Source organism: Xiphophorus hellerii, chromosome 22 (assembly GCF_003331165.1).
Source record: "Xiphophorus hellerii strain 12219 chromosome 22, Xiphophorus_hellerii-4.1, whole genome shotgun sequence".
In the NCBI taxonomy this organism is placed as follows: Eukaryota; Metazoa; Chordata; class Actinopteri; order Cyprinodontiformes; family Poeciliidae; genus Xiphophorus; species Xiphophorus hellerii.
In genome coordinates, this window is record NC_045693.1 from 17,293,278 (window position 1) to 17,314,535 (window position 21,258).

Below are 21,258 nucleotides of genomic sequence, written 5' to 3' on the forward strand. Positions count from 1 at the left end.
CCATACTCAGAGACGGGAAAGGGATTTCTCCTGCTCATCTGCAGACTTTGATCTGACTGACACAGAAACGGCCTTCAGATCACAAGTCTGCAGACCCTGTTGGGCCTCTCTGGCTGGTCTGCTTGTACATGTACTCTTCATCCCTGTGAGGATTCCTTACCCTCCTCCCATTTCCTTTCGTCTCTCCTTTATCCCTTCTTCTTCCTCCTCTTCATCTGCCTCCTCCTTTTGCTCTTGCTCTGCTGTTTGGTGCTTTTGAAGCATCTGAGTACAGACATGTTCTGAGCTTTGGAAGACCCAGGGGCCCGTGAACCAGACAGAGGAAAGAAAATAAAGAAACTCTACAGTGCCCCCAATACAAAAAGCTATCTTTCCATTACCACTGGGGATAAACTCTTAAACATCACCAAATGCCTGGGCAGACATGGAAGATCAGAGGGGTATTTGGTGTGTTGCTCTCATAATTATATTGTTAGCTAATAGGGCAGTTAGTAAGAGAGCAAGTATGATGTATTTATCCTGATGAATAAACACTGTTTTAAAAGGGCTCAAAAAAAGAACCTGTTGGGTCTAAAAATGGATAGGATTGCTCCTTGTAGTTTTTTCCAGCATAGACATGTCAGCAGAATAGACATGAAACATGCCATCACTGGTTCTTATCTCAATATGTCCCTGGGTGGAAAAGTGAGGCAACAGTTTACTGATGTCTTGCAGCCTGCCTGACCATTAAAACATATTTCCATGCTGATGGATGTCAGATGTAGCTGCAAAAGAACTGTAACTTGCCCTTGATTTCTGAACTCATTCTCTTATTCTCGTTTTATAAACTTGCTCTTCATGGTTCGCAAATGGAGTTGGCGAGTGCAGACAGTAAACAAGAAGATGAGAGCGAGTGAGAGCAGAGGGACCGTTATCTCAGGCAAATCTTCCTGTCTGACCAACATCAACCTCTACAGATAGCGGCTTGGATGGACAGTCGGAGGTTTTTATAAGCGAAAGTTGTGAAAGATGTGAGTAAGCTTATCTAAAATGGAAACAGGAAATGAGTTACAGCTGTGCTGAGAATGTGGCGCAGCTGTCCAGGGCTTGACAGTTGGAGGATTTTACAAGAGTATAGGGAAACAAAAAGAGGAATGGCACAATCGAGTGGTTATGTGCAAAACAATGCCATTCAATTTACTGTGAAATAATGATTAAACCTTGTTAGAATATTTTTAAAATGCATTATTATGCTCTCACCTTCACAACTCTGTAAAAGGAAAGACATTAGGAAATAGTGAGACCCTTTTCTCCAGCACAAGCTTCCAACTCCACTTTACTGCGTAGGATTTATTTGTCCTCTGACAGAATTTATCATGCGGCCCCTCTTAAAACACAGCAAAAATTGCAATCATACTCTAAAACTTTGGCATGAATGCATTCATGTATCTGTCTTCACTTTTCACCCCCGGGTGCACAAGGAGAGACTATGGGAGATTGGAAACCATGAAGCGACCAAAACTGCTGAGACCATACCAAAAGGAAGTTCCTTTGTTCATCGTCCAAAACAGGCTCCAAACCTTTTTTTCCTCCCCGTCTTTATGTCACCTGGGATTCAGCCAAGGAAGTAGAAGTACGGCTGCCCCTCTCCATGCTTTGTTCTAATATGTTCCATGTTTTCCAGTTGCTTATATCATCAATCTAGGAGATGGCTAAATGTGATGGGATGAACATAAACAGTACATGAGTTATGGGCTGAAAGACACACATATTTAGTCTCAAGTGAAAGCCCGGTACCCTTTTTTTAGATGTAAAAAAAAAAAGTGTACATATGGAGAGGTTCTGACTATCCTAAATGATTTGAGCATCTGGTGTACACATTAAAATCTTTGTCACAGCAGAAAAGAGACAGAATCTGCTTAATGATATGAAAATTCCCCTATAATATCAGTTTCAAGTAGCAAGTCTGTAATTGACAGCTGAGTGCCAGTACTAATCATCCATCCTTTAATGTTCGCTTAAAAATGCACACCCTCATGTCAAAACCTGAGTTCATATTAACTTTCCCCAAATGGTCTACTTAGTATACATGTCACTAATGAATTATACATCTGACTTTATTCCCCCCCTCTTTCATATTTACATGGTGTTTCGGCAGAATTTGTGTAGCGCTTGTAAAGTATTTAATAAATGTTTAAAAATGTACGAGACCAGAGATCTTAGCCAGAGCATGCAACGCGCAATGGATGTTTACACAAAATCAAAAGAATCTGGTACGCCTATCAAAATGACTAAATCACATGAATAGTTTGTTTTTCACATGCCAAAACAGAAAAAAAAAGATAGAGTCCACTTGGACCCTGTCAGCTCAAATCATAAAGATCTATCACTGGCTTTGCACTCTGCTAAAACACCAAGGAAACATATTGCAGATTTTAAGACCCATTTTACTCAGCCAGACTGTGTACTAAAACTAATTGGATTTCTGTCAATGAAGGAAAAATATAACCCTGGGACAGCTTTGAGCTCAATAGCTCTGACTGTCCAACTGTGCATGAGGGAGTGGGACCTTACCACATGCCAAGCACCAGAGAGCAAAATTAAATCAGTGGTCAACATAAAATATTAAAATAGCATGGTATCGAATTTTTGAGGAATGATGTCAGGGTGGCTCATTATGGCCAGCAAGGCAGTGAATTGAGCTATATTTAGTGGGTGATAATTGAAATCATGGCTGTAGTCATTACCACTGACAAGTTTCTAAATAATACCCAATAAATTCTGCCTTTTTAGCAGGGTTCTTGTGACAGCTGGCTACGCTGAAAAATAAAGTACAGAAACAGAATCGCTTTTCCTTTCCGAGTTTCCTCCTTTTTCCCCTTCCCCCAAACCCAACTCTCCTCTCTCCCTTTTTTTCTCTCTTTTTGAGCCAATAAAATGTCAGCTTTTATTCTCCTCCTCCAAAGTGTTGGCGAGATGTCAGCAGGCCCTTCTAATGTTCAACCACTGTGAGCTGAAGGCCTGTAAATCTTGGGAGTCTGTGGCACGCAATCCATCTTGGGATATACAATAAAAAATGTGACGTGGTCATAAAAGGAACAGCATCACTCACTGGTGTATATAATGTGAACAAAAAGAACATAAAGATGTTCTTTTCCATTCAGAATGCTAAGTCACAAGATGGTCTTTGATAGAACAGGAAAGCAGGTTTGGGAAGGCTATGGGAAGCTGATGGCAGCTTTTGACAGTGATGGGTCTAGAGCATTTGTTGTGTTTTAACAATCAGCTAAAGATTTATACCATATGCATTGTATTCACTGTAAAATACATTGTGTAGATGAAGCCCAACATGAACAGCTACTTGACTTTGTTAAACCACAGAAAGCATGGTGTTAGCAAAGCAGTTGTAGCTGTTCATCTATGACAATCTGTGCAGTACACATCAGAGGTTTAGGTACAAGAGACCATCCTTCAATAACCCTCATGAAGGGTTATTGTTATATACAGTATATAGGCACTTTTTATGTGTACTATAATTTCTCTAATTTTTAGCACTTAAATAGAACTTCAGGTAAGGCTGCAACTACTTAACAGAATCCCATTTTGAAAAATCTAAGCTAACCCATCTACTAAATAAACTTAACATTATATACGTATTTATAAGGAATAAAAGAGTAATCCAATAATTCTTCATTTAACTGAAAAATAATGATACTGATGGTCATGTGTCATTTGGTTTCATGCCTTGCACAATATTCTTCTGTGATTTGAGTAATACTGAGAAAATTTGCAGCTTAACTGAATAGATTGTTGCAATGACCAAACTCAGCATGCTTCAAATTGATCACACCACAACTAACATCAAGAAGCTTAAAAAACACTGAGCAAAGGACTTTGACCTTGTGATTGCACAAAGTCAAGGCACTTAGCAACACTAAGTTTATTACACAAGCCTTTGTAGAAAGATGAGAACTGAGGATGCAAGGCAAAACAAACAACAAAAAAAGAACAATACAAGTCAAAGATCAGTGGTACCAAATCTATTGTTAATGTAATAAGTGTGCTTATGCCTTGAGACATTGTCTCACCAGCAACATTTTCAGAAATAACACTCCTAGAGAGCCAGTCTTTGTGACTTGCTCAATAGGAGAGCAAGTAAAACTGGAAATCAGGAACTAAATATACATAACAGGATGTGTTTGCCAATGTGCTAAAGCAATAGTCAAGAATGCTAGAGAAGAGTCAAGAGTGAAAATATTTAGTGAGCGGAGCAATGGAGGGAGAGGTGGGGCAAAATGAATTCATGCATTTATAGATCTCAATGTCAGGCTTAGCTGTTTGTTTATTAAACAACTGTATTCAAAAGTTTTTAGTGAGAAAACCAAAAATATGTGGAGAAATGTATAAAGCTATTGTACAGATGCCAAAATCATTTTCATACAAGAATTAAGAGGGCAACACATACCTTTAGAAAAAAAACAAAAACTAAGTTCACATGACCATCTTTCTACATTCCTGACTTATGTACCCACCAACTACCCCCTCATTGTAGGAATAGAAATTTAAAAGTTCATAGAGTGCAGATCTTTGTAAATTGTCAACTTCCCAATTTGAACATGTATAGTTTTTAGGTGTAGTGCACACTACTTTTTACATTTGATTATGACATCAAATGTTTCTGAAATCTCACTCACAAAAACACAGTGAAGGATTTTCTGGGCTACTATGAGATGGTCAACTATGCTGTCTCAGATTTAATTAAAACATGACAATTAATACCATAGTCTTAATGTGCAAAAAGGTTTAGATTTCAAGACTAATAAAGCCAAGAAATATGTGAAAGTCAGCAGCTTCACTGGAAATATGGCCAAACTAAAGGAAAACAAACAGATGTAAATAATCTGGCCAAGGCTGAACACCACATTATTCCATAATCGGCATCCTAATTTGCAAATTATGTCACAATAAATATATTATTTAAGACAGTTTTATTACAAATGCTAAATGAATGTAAACTATTTAATGCTCTTTGGGTTGATTTTTTCCCCAAAATGTCTAGGTATTAAACTGTGAACATAAATTCATTTGAATTTGTACAGGAATTTCAGCAGTATAAATACTTTTCCAAGATGTTGTAATCCGTTCCCTTTTACAATGAAATTTAGATTAGCTAAATAATGCCATTCAGAATAAAATATTTTAAATGTTTTAAAAATATTTATCTGGTTTAAGTCTTTTCTTTTTACTTCCCCACATCTCTGTGGACTCTGTATCTGCACTGTTTTCAACTACCTTTAATAGATGGGGAAAAAGGTTGCAGTGATCCTGCAAATACACACACAGAGACACACACAATATAATCTCAAATTGTACAAATATATGAACAAGACAAGTTATCCATTAAGCATCCACATCCTCTGTCCTACATCATCCCAATGTGTTCCCAGGGGTAGTACATCATTTAAAGAACATCCCAGTGAAAATTAAAAAGGTAGATTTTTCCCCAGTTCCACTGAATGATACAAAATATCACTGTTCTTCATATGAATAAGTTATTTCCTGCCAGACCATGTCCCTTTCATCTATCTGGTTTAAATCTCTTAGGGTTGGGAGAGCTCTGCATACTCCTTAATTGATGAGACACAGATCAGGTTATCCTGGAATATGTGCCTAAACAGGCCTGATAGATGGGATATGGAATACATTTCCTCAGCAGAACAGAGTATGCCACTACTATTACCAGAAATACCCACACTACGCTCCCAGTTAAGTGATTTGAGGACTTCATACTGCCAACGTTTCATATCCGCTCTTGCTAACTGACACTTTATCTGCATACCGGCATCTCTGCAGATTGAACACTTAGGCAAGACAATGACAGGCTCTCTTCCTGTTGTCACTTCTCATATAGGGCCAAGTCTAATGCTGCTTACTGGGCTTCTGCCAATAGAAGACCCCCACCCCTTCGTTCTCCTCCTCCCATCACCATCAAACAACCAAACTCTACCTAGCCTGGTTAGAAAAGGAGCACTTGATGTCTGTGACACTCATTTGTCAATTAGCAGGCCCCTTCCAGTGTTGACATACAGCAACTTGAAAGACAGAGTGCCGTCTGTGACGAATTAAAGGAGACAGATGAGTGAGGCTTGAGCGGTGGAGTAATACTATAATGTTCCTCAGATATGAATATAAAACGACACAGTTGACAGGCCATACAAGGTTTTATTTCATTTCTCAGTGTTCCAGGCCTCCCTACTTTGTCTTCTTTGTTCTCTTTTCATCAGACTACTTACATCTCATTTTGACAGCCGGGCGACATTTAGAGCACTTTCGTTTTAAAATGTGAGTTAGCATACTTGATTTGTCATTAAAATGCAAAACTCCTGCCATCACCAACATGGCCTGGGTGAACACAAACCCCGTTAGACACACAGTAAGAAAGACATAGACATATACATAGTCAAATGTTTTGCGTGTTTATATCTATTGTATGTCTTTAAAATGTTAAAAAGGGAAATCATCTAGTGAGTTGTGCTGCATACAAACCAGCTAGGTTAATAGCTATATTTAAGATCAATGGGATTAGCAATTAAAAGGTTTTGGATGGATTCCTTTGGGTCTTAATGCCCACAATTGATATAGGTGGCCAAGACAGTAAAGCTCACATAAAATAGCAAAGACAACATGATAATTGAAAACACAATGAGCGAAGAGCATGTGGGTTTATCACACACTGCTATGGCTGCACAAATCAAAAATACCTTAAGTTAATGTTTTTCTAAGAACTGTATCAAGGTGGTAGCTTTCAAAGTGAAAGAAATTTAGGAGGTTAAAACTTCTTATCTCTATTTAGTATTTGCACATCTAAGAAAAAGTCAGTGATCTTTATCTGCTGTTGCCTAGATGTAAAACAAATCACCTTGAAAACTGTGTTTTTTGATGTATTTTCAGACTGAAAAACTAATGAATCTGAGGAAGATAAAACAAAAATTTTCAGTATTTGATCTACTAAAAACAGGACAAAAACTACTGGTGCATTAATAACAAAACTGATCCTCCTCTTGTACTTCCATGTGGAAGTAGCTTCAGCAAACTACATTCTATACTCGGACAGATTCCTAAACAGATTTTCAGAGACATTACTTTTCTTGCAGTTTGAAAGTTTTTATGCCAACAATGGAGTAAGTGAACAATTAGCAAATTGATAAGTTCGCTAAACAGCGTCTCACAATTTGCATTCACCTTACAGTACACACTCATTTGACTGTTTTGTTTACTTAGATAAATAAAGCTTTCAAGTGAATGCCTTCAAGAGAGAGACCAATGTCAATAAAACAAAAAAAAAAAGAAGTATGAATTTCCGAGCCAACTTTGCATTTAACAGAATACTTTATTATTCTGCTATTTAGGCCTGGAATAGCTCAGCATGAATATCCATCTAGTTCCACAAACAATAGTCTGTGCATTGTGTGGATCATATATTAAAAAAAAGAATAAATTGTGAATGTTTTTAAGGATTTACCAAGGCGATTTGTTTGTAAAGAGACATTGTATATAAAAGCATCACCGTTAGGATCATGTGTGATAGACACAGACGTGTGTCTTCCTCAATCCGAATGTGTCCAGGGTGATAACACTGAATGTAACAGATGCAGGCACTGAAAGTGCACTCCAGTCACAGGAAGAACTCATGTCAATGCAGCACATGCCACCTCGCTGCAATGTGTACACACCTGACCTGGAACAAAGTGGACAACACAACCCTAACCAAGCCCGTCCCGAAACAGAAATCTCACCGTGAGCCACACTTCTCAACACATTGATGAGACAGGCTGACACCACAGCACACCGAGGCAGAGGTGTGGGTGTGACAGCCCACTGCCATAATTTCATCCTGCCATTACCTGCCCAGCCACTCACAATTGTACTCCCAGAGACAGATCCACACGAGCACAGGTGCACAAGCCTACACAGGAACCAAGCATATGTACAGCACACCAAAACACACAGGACTCTGTTAAAGATGGAGACAGCTCCTTGCTTCTCATTGCGACTCATTGTCAGCTTGCCGGATGATTGTTGTCAATTGAACTGACAGAAATAAGCGTATTAGCTACAACAAGCTCTGGCAATGTCTCCCTCTCGATTTGACTTGAGCAGCAAGAAGAAGTGCATAATGCTGAAGGCAGTCCACTGAGTTTGCCTAAGATGTGCATCTATTTACACCTGGTGTACTAGAGCTGACAGTGAAATGAAGTCGTGGTGTCAATATGAGAACATCTCCACTGTGACAAGAGTTGTCAGTTCAATTTGAAATGATGCTTAAATAAAGAATTTGATACACTTGTTTGATGTGTCAATGTTCACTCTCTTACCTAGATCAAATGTGAACAGTAGAACTTTATATGCTTGATGAAATTAAAAATGATAAATATAATACAAGCAATTGTTCAGTAAATAACGTGCATATGTGTAAGTATATAAATATTAGTATACATAAATAACCAGGATACATTATATTCTTTTCCAAGCTAAACAATTAAAACTCCACAATATGTAAAACCCATCTTACAAATAGGCTTAAAACAAATATGAAATATTCTTAATGCTAAAAACAAACCTATTTAGGAGCTTTCTGTTCAATTCCCAAAACAACAACATAAATAAATAAATCGATAAATAAATAAATGGATGGGTAAATGGACTTAAAGGAGTAGTGATCTAGTCGGTAGGATGTCAGTAGGATGTCGGTAGGATGTCGGTAGCACTCCGGCCTCAAATCTGGGATATTCAACATGTTGGATTGTCTTGGCCCAACATTCTAATCTATCTGGTGTTTCCCAGAAGACACACGAGCATGCATCCTGTTAAATTTGATGTTTAGATAATCAGAAAGCAAGGCGACGGGAACATGGACGGAAATACAAAATTCAAAACTGTCGCCAAGGCCCACCAAAACATCTGGAGGACATCATATTGTTGAGTTGTCGTATTGTTTTTTTCTCTGTTAAAAACAGTCCACAAACTATCACCATTGCTTCTTCTTCATCGGCCATGTTTATTTACCCTGAACTCACGTTTGATCTCAAGAAGTTTTATGAGTTTTCCTATCTAACACTTGAAGGTTATAGAAAATTAAAAAAAAATAAATAAATAAAAAGCTGTGTCCTCTGGTGTACCTTATAGTCAGCCAGGCATGATAAAAGTTGAACAATGTTTTCATCACCTACTTTCTTCCATTTGAGAGTTAAGCTGTGCAAGTCCTGCTGTTGAAATGGCAGCCTCCTCTGGAGCAGCTCTGATAAGATGCTGCCCCACATCTCAATCAAGGAATCGTACTGTTTGCCCCTTTATCTAACATGTCAATTTAATGCTGGTGATTATTTATTGTACACATTACTTATTTCTACCCCTCATCCATGTCGTTTGTCCGGATCACACTCTGGCCACCTATGGACTAGGTCCAAAACTTTCAACTGCAACTGATGGTGCATTTCTGCCACTAAACACAACAAAGCAGGTAAATACGGTGGATGTGCATGATGTATTCACTCAAACTTTCTTACCTGAGCTGATTGAAGCTCAGATCCAGTCGTCTTGCAAACTTGCCGTACGTCTCTCCAAGAAAGTGGGGGATGTCTTTAGAGTCTTGTCCAATGTATGATATCTTTGAGAGTAATTAAAAATAAAAACAGTAGTGAGTGAGAACTTTCTTTATATTAGTAACATTTCAAAAAATATAGGCTATATTTCATAAGTTCCATTTTTAAGCTACTTTAAACAATGTGTGAATTTTTCCAACAGCTGCTCTTTTGTTCGCGACAGGTGTAGGTTTTTTTGTATTGTTCACTTAAAGGTGTGAAGAGTTAAATATGGTGCAAACTATGCACCATATTTTTTGGTGCATAGTTTGGTGCTGAAAGATGCAAGAGGAGGAATAGTTAACTACAGTAACTGTAACGTGAAAAACAAAGTTCTGTCAATATTCTGAGACAGTCACATAATAGAAGTAGGGATGCCAACAGGACTGACTGGTGTAAATAGAACCAGCTGATGTGTTGGTCACACCAGTCATGGCATTGTTACGTTTCTATTCTGTGACACTTGCTTATCTGTAACGTTAGTGTACTTAACAGCATATTTCACGATTTGTCTGACATAATTATGCCGCCACACTCGTGCACTCTTCCCGGTTAAGCTGTAAAACGAACTGAAAACTGAAAGCCATGTGTGTAATGCCAGCAAGTGTGTCACATGACAGCAGAGGGGGCGAAAAACAAACTCACAATCAAATTTTATTCGTAAATTAAACGCTAGTTTACAAGTCGCCGAATAAAGCAGAACTTAGAGGAGGAGGAGCTCGGACGGTGAAAGTTTTCAGTACAGACTTACTTGAGTCCCATTTAAAACGACCGGTGACTCCCTCTGAGCCATGATGTCCTGCTGAGAATGACAGCTCGGAGTTTGTTCGTTTGTATGTTTTTTAAGCAGTGGGCGTCAGAGTATGTATTCTCCCTCACGTTGTTGACATCCAGTATTGATTCCCGTGAATGTGGCGCTGTTGCTTTGCAGGTTCCTCTGACGCTTTACAATTGGCTTTTACTGTTTCCGCGTGCCGCTTGAATCAGCTGACCCGCTGTGTTGCGGAAGCACGCGGTCACTGCTTGTTAACTCATAAAACTTCAGTGCTGCTGACTGTTTACTTACGACTTCATCTATTCTCTCAAGAACATGGCGTTTACTGTCAATTACCATGGCTCGCCTTATGTTGTAGCTGAGCACTCCCACCTGTTCAAAAGAAAAAGGCAAAGGCAATATCATGAAGAAAGTTAAAGACACAAGAAACACCTAAATGGGGGTCAAAACGCTTTCCTAGTGAGCCACGTCTGGTCATTTTACCAACTTTTCAGAGAATGCAGATTACAGTATCAGAGAAATTTTACTTTATTTCAGTAATTATATTTTAAAAGTGAAAATCGAATACTTTATGTATTAAGCAGGTAAGGAGGGTTCTAGTATTCATTTTGTATATTCAAAAATATACAAAAATGATATAGTAACGATATATAGCGTATATAATGATACACTATATATCACTATATAATGATATATAGTGTGATATAGGTGGTTCTGGGTCTCAGGTGTAGAACCAGTTTCCCTGGTCCCCTACCCACACGAGTTTCTTCTACACATGCGAAGTACAAAAAATAGACAGTTTGTCCACATAGGCTATTTCCAAATATTTATATTTATACTACATCATTTTGAAAATGTCTTCATCCAGAAATGCAAGGTTGTTAATGCTGTTGCTTTGCAGCAAGAATTATGTTCTCTTGCATGCATAGGTTTTCTCTGGGTACTGTCAGCTTTATCTTGTTATAAAAAGTAATGTACGCTAGGCTAATTTGTTTCTCTGAATTGTCGTTTGGAGTGTGTGTGTGTGTGTGTGTGTGTGTGTGTGCGCCCTCCCCCAAATAATTAATGGAATGATGAACTATAAAATCTTGAAGAACAGACACCCCTCAGTTTGTGGTTTTGATTTTAAGTATGTTTGGGTTATACAGCAGGCAACACCTGCAAGGCTCCCCCTGAGAGATTTAAAACGTATTGAAAAGAAGGGTCTTTGTATGGCCAAATCAAAGTTGAGACTTAAATCCCATTGAACGTGACCTAAAAAAGGCTGTTAATGCTTAAAAAAAGAAAGAGAAAAAAAACAATAGCTAAATTAAAACAATTCCTCAAAGAAGAGTGTACTGAAATTTCTGAACAGCAGAGCAGCTGATGTTGCCAAAGGGTAGTACAACAAGTTATTATGTTTATTTGTACATCCGCACATTTATCTTTAGTCGTATAGATCACTGCAATGATGTATTCACAGGTCTGCCTAAAAAATCAGACAGATGCAGTTGACCCAAAACGTTGCTGCTTGCATTGTAACTATAACCAGGAAAGTAGAGTACATCACCCAAGTTTTAAAGAGCATACACTGGCTCCTTGCAACTCAGAGCACAATACTTTATAAATCACCGGATTGTTTAGCACCGAAATAGATCAGCTCTACACCCTCAAGAGTTGATATAAGGACAACTGTTGGTATTAGCTTCTGCTGTAGTGCTGGATGTTTTCCACTGTGAATTAATGTTCACATAAAGGCACACTTTGTATTTGAATTATTAAAATAGACAGTTGGGACCCCTAGAGTAGTTGCAAGTAATCATGTGTTTTAGCTATTCGTGGACTGTTGTGGTCCCTCGTCCTCACAAATACCGTGCATCCACTGCAGCTATAATCCATGGATTAAGTATTCTTGTTCTTAGTACTGTTGCCTTGTTTAGCACCATCTCTCAATGATCAATGACAGTCATTGGTCATTGACACAACTTCAACTAGGGATAATGTTATGTAAAATCAACTATTTTGAGCTTTACATCGTTTTATGTTGTGTAATGTTATTTCCTCATTCCTTCATCTAAAAATTTACCTTGAGTTTTGCTTTGATTCTTTCATGCATGTTTGAGAAATCCTTTAGTCTCCTGTGGCAGCCATCCAGCTGTGCAAAGCACCTGGGTGGACCTAGTGAAGCCTTCCTACTTTGAGCTGCAATTTCCAAGTTTCTAAACTCCCAAGCTTCTGAGCTTCTGCACCACGAAGCACCTCTCCTCCGCAACTGCCTCACTCAGCTCCTTCAGACTAGACAGCAGCAATTAGCAAACGCCTGGTGGAGCTGGCATCTGCTGAGCTCATACATGCTAGTGAAAATGTTGTTAAAGGGTCAATAGAGGAGTGATGTCCTGGTGACTTTCTGAAGGCAAAGTTTCAGAAACAGGATTAGTTTTTAAAGAGACAGAGGCCCAATATTAATTTATTACCTCAAATTTCTTCTAAATCATATTTGGTTTGGCATTTTTATAACAACTGAAGGTAACATAGTTACTTGATAGAGCAATAAAATAATACTATGTTCCAGGAAAATACCGAATACTGTCTCTTTAAGTGTCTGACAGGTATTAAGTATTTGTAGTAGGAACAAAAAACCTGTGAAACAAGCAGTGTATTCTTTCTATATCGGAACACTACAATCATCCAGTTGGGGCATATAGGTCTGCACGGCGTAGAAATCCACCAAAACAACTGCAAACATAATTAACATCACCAGCAATCTAATGTGCAATCTTTCTGACTTTTTGTGCACTTGCACCATAAACACAAGGCGAACATAAAGACGTGAGTGAGTAAAATATTACATATGCATGACACATTGGCACATTTATTCTGTTGTTTTGTTGCAGCTATTCTTGAGAAACACCAGAAAGTTTCTGAGCGGACGCTTCTTCTTCTGCTTTTCTGAGTGCCTCGTGACGTCACCTGAAACCTCCCTCCCACTCGCGGAAAAGCTCATTTTCTCCCTCGTCTCTTCCTTCTGCTGGAGCGGAGGGAGTCTGCATGGCTTCAGACCTCTCTGTCGCTTCTGTCGGCGCGTCATGGGCGACAGAAAGCCGGTTTGACTCATGCATAAAAAGAAAGAAAGAAAACACCTCATTTGAATCAAACGGAGTATCTTGTAATGCTATAACGTTGTTGGTTTTTTTTTTGTTACCATTTACCTCTGCGTCGGAGCGTATAGTAAGGTAATGTCATATCGCGGACTTTAAGTTAACGTCATTTATCTTTGGAGTTTTATTTATGAAAAAGGATATAGAAAATACGTAGCGTAAGCTTTTTGTAGCGCGCTGTTTCATTTTATCTCATAAGTATAAAGGTACGTGTATAGTTGTATTTTGGTTGCATTGGTTTGACGTTTTAAAGTAAATTATTAATTTAGAAAGTGCTAGGAAAATAGCTTTTTAACATTTTCAGTACTCAGCAGCACACAAATTTGACTCAAAACAATTTATGAAAGCTTTAATAAAGTTATTTTAATAGTGACTCTTGATCGTCGGCCCAACACGCAGCTCCCAGTAATCCTGCAACTCCCAATATATTTCTTCTCGAGATGTAAATAGTTGTATTTGCATGCGAGGTGATTCATAAACATGTCAGTGTGTGGCGAAATATATGGCGGTGGAGGGATATTAAAACTTTCTATTTAAATATGGTGAATTATGGTCGCGAGAAATGTGTTCCCATTTAAGAGGAATGCCGAGCATTTTGGTGTCTGGTGCAGGAGCCCCATTTGTCATGCGGACAATAAAGAGGGTTTTCGCCTGACAGTGAAAATTTATGGTTGCCCTTCTTTGCCCTAATAATTCACATATTGTGTCAGGGACTGACATCCCTCGCAGAAAACAGCAAGGCTGTTATCAATCACACATCTTTGCATATTATGAAACGTTCCTCTGTTTTTTTTTCTTCGCAGAAAGAAACAGAAGTAAAAACATTTTGTGAAGGAACACATCTCTGTTTGATTCATTCATATATATATATATATATATATATATATATATATATATATATATATATATATATATATATATATATATATATATATATATATATATATATATATACAAAGACGTGCTAATTTGAAACTTTATAATTACGACTCAATGATATTCTTACTTGTGTTATTATTGCAGGCCTTAAATTAAATATTACGACGCTTATGCAGTAATTTGACGTTTTTCCCATCTCCTTTAAGTTTCACCTATTAGTTAATATTTTTTTTACTAACATGTTTGCTTTTGTATTCATTTATTTTTAGCTATTTAAGGAGAATTTATCCTCATTCACTGTCCACTCCAGGTTTTCTTGCTCTCCAAGTCGACCTGTCAAGCAGATTACCACAGAACGAGATTAATGGCAGAGGCGGGTTGCAATAATAATCGTTTTGTTTGATGTGACAACTTTGATAGGCGTTGATTTACTTACAAACTGATAGGCTTTTAATTGAGCGCCTCCATCCCCCGATTGAGATGAAAGGGAAAACCACATTGAAAAGCTGCCCGATTGCCCCGGAGCCTCAATACTGATTAGCCATCTCAGCGGTGAATAGTTCAAGGCATTTTAAACTTCTCCCCCCCCCCCCCCCCCCCCTTCTTCCTCTCCTTTCTCTGAACGGCCTGACAGACCATCCCTCTTCTTTTCTTTCTCTCCTCTACGCTTTTTTTTTTATAACCCTCTAAAGAAAATAAATCATTTCCATTGTATGCAAATAAAATAGAGCTGGCATCACAATAAAAAATGTCTGGGTGTCTTATTGTTATTATTCTGATGATTAATTTATAGTGTTGCGCGTCTGTGTCGTTTCAGCAGATGACAGGTTTCAGCAACACAAAAGATGCGTTTGGTCAAAAATGACAAGGGCGTTTTTTATTGTTTTTTTTTTTTTTTAAATATAACTTAAGGTTTGTTCCCTCACTTTAGCTAAAACTTATTTGTAGGAAATAACTTAATAATACGCTTAACCCCACTCACCTTTTTTTTTGCAATCCATCTTTATTGCCCTTTGTTTCATTAACTTTACAACATTTAATGGCTGTAGTGTTATTCCCCCCCAAAGCTTCTTGTTAACACCATAATCGGCCGATTACAGCAAAAGTATTTTCGCACCTGGAAGCACGAAAAGCTTCTGCACAACATGTGAGCGAGACTGTCTGCAAGTTATTAAAGTTTCATCATGTACATACCACCTTCGAGGTGTTTTTACTGAGAACTCCGAAAGTTACAGGCGCTATTTAATAAAAGCTTTCTAGGTTAAGTCCGTATGCTTTTGTCTCCCTCAAATAAATCTAAAAATGAGGACGCGTGTTTTAACAGATGCATTTTAAAATTAAACGAGTTGATGCGACTCTGCGGATGATAATCATGATAATAAGAAAAACAATACTAACAAAAACTTGGTGTCTTTTGAACGGCGTCTCTCCGTTTGTTCTCCTTTCACTTCGCCAGCAGCAACACTTGCATGTAATCAGCCACAATAGCTGACATAAATCAAGCGATGGATTGACAGCGCCTGACAAATAACTGATTGATTGCGGCGGAGCAGAATTGACACTTGACGGAGGGGTGGAGATAGAAATAGAAGGGCGGTGTATATTATACTGAAAACATGTGACATTCGCATCCCTCCATCACTGCATTGGTCTATTCCTGTCAACGCTTGTCTGTTTAGGGAATTTAAACCGAAGCGGTTGGTTTGATGGTTGTCGGTGGATGAGGCGGGAAGTCCATAAATTGGAAAGACCTCCTGACAAAACTCATAAAATGCACCACGGTGGGAATAAGAAGTAGTTTCGTGGCTGTTATATGAGCACAAACAGCTTGGTTGGTAAACTCATCATGAAATCACAAAACTCTATAATTTGTAGAAAACAAAACAAAAAACAACAAAAGCTGAGATGTGCACTGATCATGCTTTCTCTGGCCAAAACCGATTTCTGAGGTCTGGCCTGGTGATTCAGATTTTGACGACTTCTTTTTAATTATATATATAAATAATCAAAATAGAAGTTGGATGTTTTACTTATTGACTGAATTGGGTATTTAGTTTATAATAATAATTATTATTTTGTGTTAAACTTGAAAATTAATCAATTCCAATCTCTAATGGATTGAAAGCACTGACATTTTTGAACATGACTAAAATAACAATTTGAGAAAAAGAAAAGTTTTAAACCTTCAGACCCCCCACGCCAACAGGGGTCTTCCAAGAGCACCATAACTATCACACAAATAGCAATTTACAAATATAAATTATATTACTTAATTCATAAATTAGTGACAAGATTTGGTACTTAAGATGTTAGATGTATAGTGCAGTAATTGTGTTATTTCTGACAATAAATTGTGTAAGATCTGGTTAATCATTCTACATAAAAATAAAATAAATTTAAAAAAAATTGATTTGTGATAAAAGCCATAAAACGTTTCTGATATGGTGTCAAAACTACATGTATCTTTTTCCCCTCTGAGAACTACGATTAATAAATATGTAGTTTGTGTCAGTTGAACGTGTTGTTGCTGAACAGGTTAATTTTGAAAAAAAAAAAAGTTTCAGTGTTTCTGGCACATTGACCAAACTTCCAGAGTAAGGATGAAATAAATAAGTAACACCATGTCAACATCAGGGAATGGGTAATGTAAAAAATTGTTTGGATAATGTTATTTTCCATTTGTACATTTTAACAATATTCATCTTAGATCTAATTTTAGGTCTGGTGTAAAGTGAACTATATTTCAGTGGCGGTGTAATGGAATCTCTCCCTAAGTTAAGTTCTAGGGTTGGACCAGAACTGTAACCCAGTCTACAACATTGTTTGTAAAACTAAATACAACAACATTTATTGTTGCTGTTAGGCCTAGCGTGGCCTTGGATGTTTCTAGAGAGGAACAGCATTTCTGGAATTTTACTACAACATGTATATGGGGTCAGTGGGAGTGGCCTGCTACCAAGGTCAGGAATTAGCATAAGCATAAATGAATATCTGTCAGTCTTTATTTACATATATAGATATTCATTCACAACAAAGAGCAAGATAAAGTGCTTTCATTAACATAAATAGGTTGGAAGGCAATAAAAATGTAAACAAGGACGATACAATGAGAAATAAGATGAAGCAGTGAAGCAAAGCTAAGCAAAAATAATAATAATATGGAAATAAAAAAAGATTATGAGGAAATACATTTCGAAACTCCTTGACTTGTCGTGTTCTAAATTAAAGTGTCCTAAAAATATGTTTTGATTGAAATCAAGAATTAGGAATCCTTTATTTTCATTTTAGGCAATATTCCCCCTCAGCCCCACCGGACCCCCTCTAGCAGCGGCACTGGGTTTGGTACGAGCCAAGCTCCATGGCTCCTCAACGTCAGGGACAAGCGTTCACAGCAACCATAATATTTTTTTTCCCCCTATCTCCTCCCCCGAGCTGTCAAAACAGAGGCGCTTACAAAGAGGAGAACGTCACATCCCCTTGACCCTCCAATCACCTCAGGGTCCCATTTGATTGGAAGGCGGCAAAGGCTTTAATCTCGGACTAATTCAGCTGCTTTTGAAGTGAAAATTCCTACCAGTTCGTGCTTCGGGAGTACAGAGCGAGGACCTGCAGACAGACGCGCACACACGGGGCGCAGCGCTTTCGATGCAGGACGCAGCTGCGGATCTGCGATAACCTCTCACTGGTCTCCTTCCCTTCCAAGCTGCCGCGCCTTGCAGCCTCCTCTCCAACCAGGGATTACATATTACTGAGGCGTTTTGCGATCCTTTTACTCGTTTCTCTCGACAGAAAAAGACTTTCTAGCTTTTTTTTCCCCTGTTTGTTTTACGTTTTGGTGCTGGTTTTTCTTAATGAATCTGATGAATGCATCGCCGTTTCATTTCCTGACTGTTGGGACATGATCACGTCGCCTTCGGCGTCTGCCCTGAAAAATAGTGAAATTTGTGTCGTGTGGGAAAGCAGCAGCAGCAGAGGCGGCGGCAGCAGTTCTCGGAATAGCAGCATCAGCAAGCCCTTTCTTCACTCCGCACCTCCGTCCGATCCACTACGGCAAGCGAACCGACTTCCCATCAAGGTTTTGAAAATGCTTACGGCACGGTCTGGACACATTTTGCATCCGGAGTATCTGCAACCTCTGCCTTCCACCCCAGTTAGTCCGATAGAGGTAAGGCGAGCATTTAAAAAAAATGTTTTTAAATGTATTTAGACTTGAGATTTGTTTGTGTCCTCTCATATCACCCTAAATATTTGGATTAGAATTATTATTTTTTTTCTAGTGAAATACACTTATACTCCGTGTAAAATTCAGCAAAGTTCTACATAGAAATGTAAAGGACTATATTTTATATGTTCATTTTAATTTTGCAGCTTGATGCCAAGAAAAGTCCGCTGGCTTTGCTGGCGCAGACCTGCTCTCAGATCGGCAAGCCGGACCCGCCGCCCTCCTCTAAACTCTCCTCCGTAACGCCGAACGGATCTAGCGAGAAGGAATCTAAATCTGGCCCCCTGAAGCTGAGCGACATCGGCGTGGACGACAAATCCAGCTTCAAACCTTACTCCAAGCCGACGGACAAGAAGGACTCGTCCTCGGGCGTCTCGGCTGGGGAGAAGTCCGGTTTCCGAGTGCCGAGCGCCACCTGCCAGCCGTTCACGCCGCGGACTGGCAGCCCCAACTCCAGCACCTCCGCCTCTCCGATGCCGTCGGAGGGGAAATGCGGGGAGAGAGATGAGAAGAAGGAGTCTGACTGTAACAAAAACGGCACGGCGGACGGCTCTGGCACCACCAGCCACAGCAGGATAAGCGTGAGCTGCGGTGGAATTAACGTGGAGGTTAACCAACATCAGGAGGCGACCCCTGGCACCAAAACGTCCTCCTCATCTTCCTCGGAGTCTTCCTCTGTCACCTCCGTATCCTCCGCGTCCGTTCTCGGGTCAGGACTCGTTGCGCCAGTTTCCCCTTACAAACCGGGACAAACAGTGTTCCCTTTGCCCCCTGCTGGCATGACCTACCCTGGCAGTTTGGCCGGGGCCTATGCCGGTTACCCTCAGCACTTCCTGCCCCACGGAGGAAGCTTGGTAAACGCACAGCTGGCCAGCTCGCTGGGCTGCAGTAAGGCTGGATCCAGCCCCCTGGCCGGAGCTTCTCCCCCGTCCATCATGTCAGCCAGCCTGTGCAGAGATCCTTACTGCCTCAGTTACCATTGTGCCAGTCACTTAGCGGGCGCAGCCGGTGCTACGTGCACACACGACTCTGCGGCCGCAGCCGCCGCCAGCGCCCTCAAGTCCAGCTACCCGCTAATGTACCCCACACACCCCATCCACGGCGTCCACACCACCGCGCCGTCATTCAGCGGACACCCCCTATACCCCTACGGATTCATGCTCCCCAATGACCCTCTCCCACATGTTTGTAATTGGGTGTCGGCAAATGGACCGTGCGACAAGCGCTTCTCCACCTCAGAGGAGCTGCTGAACCACCTAAGGACACACACTGCTTTTACCGGGGCGGAGAAGTTAATATCGGGCTACCCGGGCTCCTCATCACTGGCCAGCGCTGCAGCAGCGGCCATGGCCTGCCATATGCATATGCCACCGTCAGGAGCCCCAGGGAGTCCCGGGACTTTGGCTCTAAGGAGCCCGCATCACGCATTAGGACTTAGCAGCCGCTACCACCCTTACTCTAAAAGTCCCCTGCCGACCCCCGGCGCTCCTGTTCCCGTCCCCGCCGCCACTGGCCCCTACTACTCCCCTTACGCACTGTATGGACAGAGACTCACCACAGCGTCTGCGCTGGGATATCAGTGAGGAAGAAAAAAAAGACTTCGAAAAGTTTATAATACTAAGAATGCAAATATAAAGACTTTTATATTAACTGCGCTAAACTTATGGACGGGATCCGTGGACTTGAACTGTATTTATTTATATGTGGGGCTTAAAGCAGGCGGTAACAGCTGCGTTATGGGGAGAAAAAAAAATATTTGAGCAACTCAAAAAGTGCATTATGTTGAAGCTGAATTCTATAGGTAAAAATGAAAACACGCATATGTTAGAAAACCTAACAAACGTAGGGATCTTCATTTCGATGTTCATTTGAAATTGCTATGATTGTATTTGTTCTTATTTAATGTCTCATCGAGAAGAAAAAAATAATAATTTACATGCATGTCTGTTTCTTAAAATTTCAAACCATGTCCACATTTAAATTTCCCGTTATTTTTCAGGTGATGGAAAGAGATATTGGTATTTTTTTGTATGTATTCTGGGGAAAAATAAGAAGCAGTTCTGTTCCGTATGTTACTGTGCCTCTTTTTTTTCTTGAACTCATTTCTCCAGCTCCTAAGTTGAATAATATCAAGGATAAACATCAAATTCACTGTAAATTCAATAGAATTTGTTTTACTGGTCTGTTAAATTATTGGCCTTGGGAATATGTAATTCCCATTTATACTCACACAGGCCTGTAGTTTCCAAGGCTTTCATAAAACATAAAAAAACACATTTCTTTCCTTCTTTCTTTGTGTTTTTCTTTCTTTCTTTCTCTCTTTCTTTCTTCCTTTCAAAAATTCAAACTTTAAAAATAGGTCAGACTTTTGGTGTGTGTATGTGTGTGTCTACACACACTTAAAATAAAGCGGACTTTTGCTAAGCGGATTTTCATGAATTTTATCAATGCATTGCTTAGAAGAAGCTCGATAGGTGTGTGCTTCATAAAACGAGTGATGCGCCTAAAAATATTCATCAAGAATGTTGACGTGCCCCCGTCTGACACTTTATGACAACAAAAGTCCATGCATTTCTAGATATAAATGGAATAATTATATTTATATGCACTCATAAAAGAGAGAAT

At 39.5% G+C, this 21,258-nt stretch overlaps 2 protein-coding genes across 3 annotated transcripts in view; one reads left to right on the plus strand and one right to left on the minus strand.

The window, feature by feature from the left end:
* The window catches only part of lrmda (leucine rich melanocyte differentiation associated), a 239,315-nt gene extending 224,950 nt beyond the window's left edge, over positions 1 to 14,365 (minus strand). Inside the window, exons 1-3 of one of the 2 annotated variants that reach the window (XM_032553895.1) lie at positions 13,345 to 14,365; positions 10,372 to 10,767; positions 9,546 to 9,646 (exon numbers count right to left, since the gene is read on the minus strand). In XM_032553895.1, coding sequence (XP_032409786.1) covers positions 9,546 to 9,646; positions 10,372 to 10,413 — 143 coding nt within the window. In that variant the 5' untranslated portion in view covers positions 10,414 to 10,767; positions 13,345 to 14,365. Of the gene's footprint in view, positions 1 to 9,545; positions 9,647 to 10,371; positions 10,971 to 13,344 lie in introns of those variants that run through there. The other variant, XM_032553896.1, reaches the window with a different exon arrangement.
* Positions 14,366 to 17,861: 3,496 nt separating this feature from the next.
* On the plus strand, positions 17,862 to 21,057 carry znf503 (zinc finger protein 503). Its single transcript, XM_032553772.1, has 2 exons — positions 17,862 to 18,576; positions 18,780 to 21,057. The coding sequence occupies exons 1-2, from the start codon at positions 18,310 to 18,312 to the stop codon at positions 20,214 to 20,216; spliced, it is 1,704 nt and encodes a 567-aa protein (XP_032409663.1). The 5' UTR covers positions 17,862 to 18,309; the 3' UTR covers positions 20,217 to 21,057.
* The last annotated feature ends 201 nt before the right edge of the window (positions 21,058 to 21,258 follow it).

What these genes read in the sequence shown, in the direction of transcription:
- znf503 (XM_032553772.1), top strand. Translation starts at nt 18,310, where the DNA reads ATGATCACGTCGCCTTCGGCGTCTGCCCTGAAAAATAGTGAAATTTGT. An exon ending in CCCCAGTTAGTCCGATAGAG is followed by an intron (nt 18,577 to 18,779) that starts GTAAGGCGAGCA and finishes TTAATTTTGCAG; the next exon opens with CTTGATGCCAAGAAAAGTCC.